This window comes from Mesitornis unicolor, unplaced genomic scaffold, assembly GCF_000695765.1.
Source record: "Mesitornis unicolor isolate BGI_N332 unplaced genomic scaffold, ASM69576v1 scaffold13231, whole genome shotgun sequence".
NCBI lineage: Eukaryota > Metazoa > Chordata > Aves > Mesitornithiformes > Mesitornithidae > Mesitornis > Mesitornis unicolor.
This window is the reverse complement of record NW_010161897.1, coordinates 39,444-43,075: the sequence shown is the minus strand read 5'-3', so window position 1 is coordinate 43,075 and position 3,632 is coordinate 39,444. Positions and strand designations below refer to the sequence as shown.

The window sequence follows — 3,632 nt, the reverse complement described above, 5'->3', positions numbered from 1 at the left end:
TTCCCACCTACCCACCATGTACTCACCACATTTAATATGCATGCTTGGTTAACATTTGTCAGGAAAGTAATCGGTACATCCAGCTACTTTAAAGCTGTGTTATCACAGCCCTAGATGTCAGCTTATAAAAACACACTAAACAACCCAGTCACATTCTTGGAATTATGGCACAGCTGAAAATCATTCCAACTGAAAGACCTCTCTGCTAAGATAAAATTACAAAAAGCTCTCTGCATGAAAAATACATAGAATTCTTTTTCTTACCTTATCCTTAACATCCAAAGGACATTTATTATCATTCAGAAATTTCAGCGTTTCTACATGACCATGTCGAGATGCCCAATAGATTGCATTAGATCCAGCCTGACAAAAATATTTGGTTATAAATGTTATTGATCAATTTAGAATCCCAATTCTAGATTTTCAGTTTAGGTATACATGCACTTAGATGTACACAGATAGACTGAACTGCTATTCAAGTTTATATGAACATATTTACTTTATTTTTAAAAAACCTTCAAATCCGCTCAACAACCCTACATACGAACAATGACAACAAAAACCCCTTAATGCAAAGATGATTAACAGGATCACTAGCTGTTTGCAAGGATAATCCTCTTCCCCCTTCTAAAGAAGTATTTTGGAAAGAACAGATGAGAGAAAAAACTTCCCACTGCTTACTTTACCATCTGTTAGATAGAGACGCAGATAGTGCTTCAAGTTTGCTTTACATGAACCCAGATCATTACAATGCATTTGGAAAAAACCCTTGTTACATACCCTCCATCACACGAGTCTGAGTTGTGATATTCCCCATCGCTAAAAATGTGCATTTATAATTCCACATTAAATCAAGTTCACCACTGCATTTTAGGGCAGTCACTAATTTGAACTAATTGGGGCAATTTTGTAAGCACAAACTACATTTTAAGAGCAGTATCATTCAAATTACTTCATCTAATAAAGTGATCAAAATCAGAGGATATGCACTAGTAATAAATGGAATTTAAAACTTGCTTTTATCTTTTTGCTGTGGAAGACAGAATACAGGCTCTACAGCCCAGATTTTTTCATTTTCAGTACAACTTGGTCTGAACTACTTGTCCTCCGCTAACTGTACTGAAGAACTTATACAGAGCAATGACAAAGCAGAACCCTGACCTTATCTTGAACATCAATACGGGATCCACGCTTTAAAAGCAACTGAAGCATCTGGATGTTTCCACAGCCAGCAGCAATCAGTAGTGGAGGTGTTCCATGCTAACAGTGAAATACAAGCAAGAATGATATATTTAATTTTTGCATTATTAAGAAAAGACAATGGAACAGAAGGCAGGCACTGAATGGCATTTCTGGATTTCCAGTTACAAATTAAGTCTTCAGGGAATACTGTACAGAAAATAACTGTCCAGCAATTTGCACAGCAATCTTTCATACTTTTGAGATTAATTCATATTTACAAGATGATACACTACACATTAAAGGTATGCTTTTCAAATTAGGAATATGAATGTTAAACTCTCATTAGCTCCATTTGGCAAGGATGTTCCCCTTTGCAACTTCTTTATATCTACATTTTAAAAGGGAGATTACCAAAGATGTTTGCCACATCACCTCAAAGACAAGCCACCAGCAACATATGGGAAAGTTAAATAGGACTGCACCATTAAAACAACAAGAAAAAAAATACAGTGATTTCTTGAAAGGTTCAAGACCCCATCACAGTAAATTAACAGGTGCTTTACTTTTATAGTGCTCTTCATTAATATTTCTGCAAGTACTTTATAATGAAGGTTAATATAATAATTCAAAAAAGTGAAAATTAGAGCAGAGATATTTAGCCACGGTTAAACAGCAGAGTCAACAACAAAAGTTTGGTCTCTTGGTCTGAGCTCCAATACTCCTGTTAGTACAGCAGCAGCACACTGAAATACTGTACCAGGTTCTGAAAACAAACACCACAATCTAACATTATAGTCACATAACCAGTTTCTGAAGTATGGGACTTTTGTTTCTAACAGTGCTTTGCAAAATCAGTTCTGGCAGTCTGGTTATTCCTACCTATTCTACCATCTTCATCTGTCACAAGAAACAACTGCGAACAAAAGCAAGGGTTAATATCTGATGTACCACAGGTCTTGAAAACAGATTTGACTAACACTTTTTCAAAGGCCTAGGCAAAAAAACTCCAACATTTTGAGCTCCATTTAAAGGTAGTCTGAGAAGACTGAACACAGATCACATTAAAATTTCTCCTAAAGCAAGGCAGAATTATAGGACTGAATGAATGAATATATAGAATGATAGGACAAGAGGTAATGGGCACAAGCTGGAACACAGGAGGTTCCACTTAAATTTGAGAAGAAACTTCTTCTCAGTGAGGGTGACAGAGCTCTGGAACAGGCTGCCCAGAGAGGTTGTGGAGTCTCCTTCTCTGGAGACATTCAAAACCCGCCTGGACGCCTTCCTGTGCAACCTCATCTAGGCGTTCCTGCTCCGGCAGGGGGATTGGACTAGATGATCTTTTGAGGTCCCTTCCAGTCCCTAACGTTCTGTGATTCTGTGATTCTGTGATTCTGTGATTCTGTGATTCTGTGATTCTGTGATTCTGTGATTCTGTGATTCTGTGATTATTTCCCATATTCTTGTCTTTTCATTTCGGGTGTTACATTTCTATTTTACAACCACGTTGCTCTATTCAACAGGGTGATAGCTAGTCCCCCACGCACCTCAACACAGACCCACAGTACCTTGTTGGGTTGATTGACATCATAATTTGTCAGAGATCCCAGAAGGTGCTGTAATCCAGGAACATTGTCATCGTTGATGGCATGAATAATAGCTTTTATCACAAAAGAATCTTCCTCATCCTTGTAATTAAATAAGAAAGAAAAATTGTTAGCTTCAAAGAAAAAAACAACCCTATCTCAAAAGCTGCCAAGACATCTAAAAAAAATTAAAAAGTTAAATTTTTGAAGTTTTTTAGACTGCTTCAGCTGTAAGTTGTAATCCTTTGTGAAGCATATGGCTAACATGTAAACTCGATTTTTGAAAACCCCACACCAAAAACCCCCACGCTTTTTCTAGTACAATATGCTTCCTCCTTCTTCACACACAAACCCATTACTCACTGAGGTTTCAAACAGGTTTCTTTAACTAGGTGGGTTTTGGTTTTACATTTTTTTATCTTCTGGGACTTTCAATATATGCAATACTTGCATGAAATGAAACTAACTCCATGCGAATACGTAAACATTAAAAAAAACAAGAGGTACACAAATACAAACTGGACTATCAAGTTTCACGCCATCCAGGAATACGACGCAGGAGAGTTACTTTGGACCAAGCTTTCATCTATCTAAATGGACCAGTTAAAAATCTAGAACCTAAGCAATGAGCTTAGGTATCTCTGCAAGTGTCATTTTAATTTTCTTCCATGCACTGAAAGGTCAAAGAACTGAAATTCACTGAGCCAAAATATTTGTATCACTCTTGCCTCCTCTCTTCCTGAGGTTTAAGATTTTTTAGAACACTAACATTAGGCTACAGTCCTTTCTGTTGCAAGACAGGTGTAAAATGCTGATCCAGCATTAAAAGGCATACTGATAGCTGAGGTGGTGGAGGCAGGGGAA

At 37.2% G+C, this 3,632-nt stretch overlaps 1 protein-coding gene across 1 annotated transcript in view; it reads right to left on the bottom strand.

Moving 5' to 3' along the window:
* Nucleotides 1-264: 264 nt before the first annotated feature.
* LOC104547677 (death-associated protein kinase 1-like) overlaps nt 265-3,632 on the bottom strand; it is a gene marked incomplete at both ends in the record, with an annotated part of 19,710 nt that continues 16,342 nt past the window's right edge. Inside the window, 3 exons of the mRNA XM_010193477.1 lie at nt 265-363; nt 1,162-1,260; nt 2,751-2,870. Of these exons, the coding sequence (XP_010191779.1) occupies nt 265-363; nt 1,162-1,260; nt 2,751-2,870 (318 nt within the window). The remainder of the gene's footprint in view (nt 364-1,161; nt 1,261-2,750; nt 2,871-3,632) is intronic.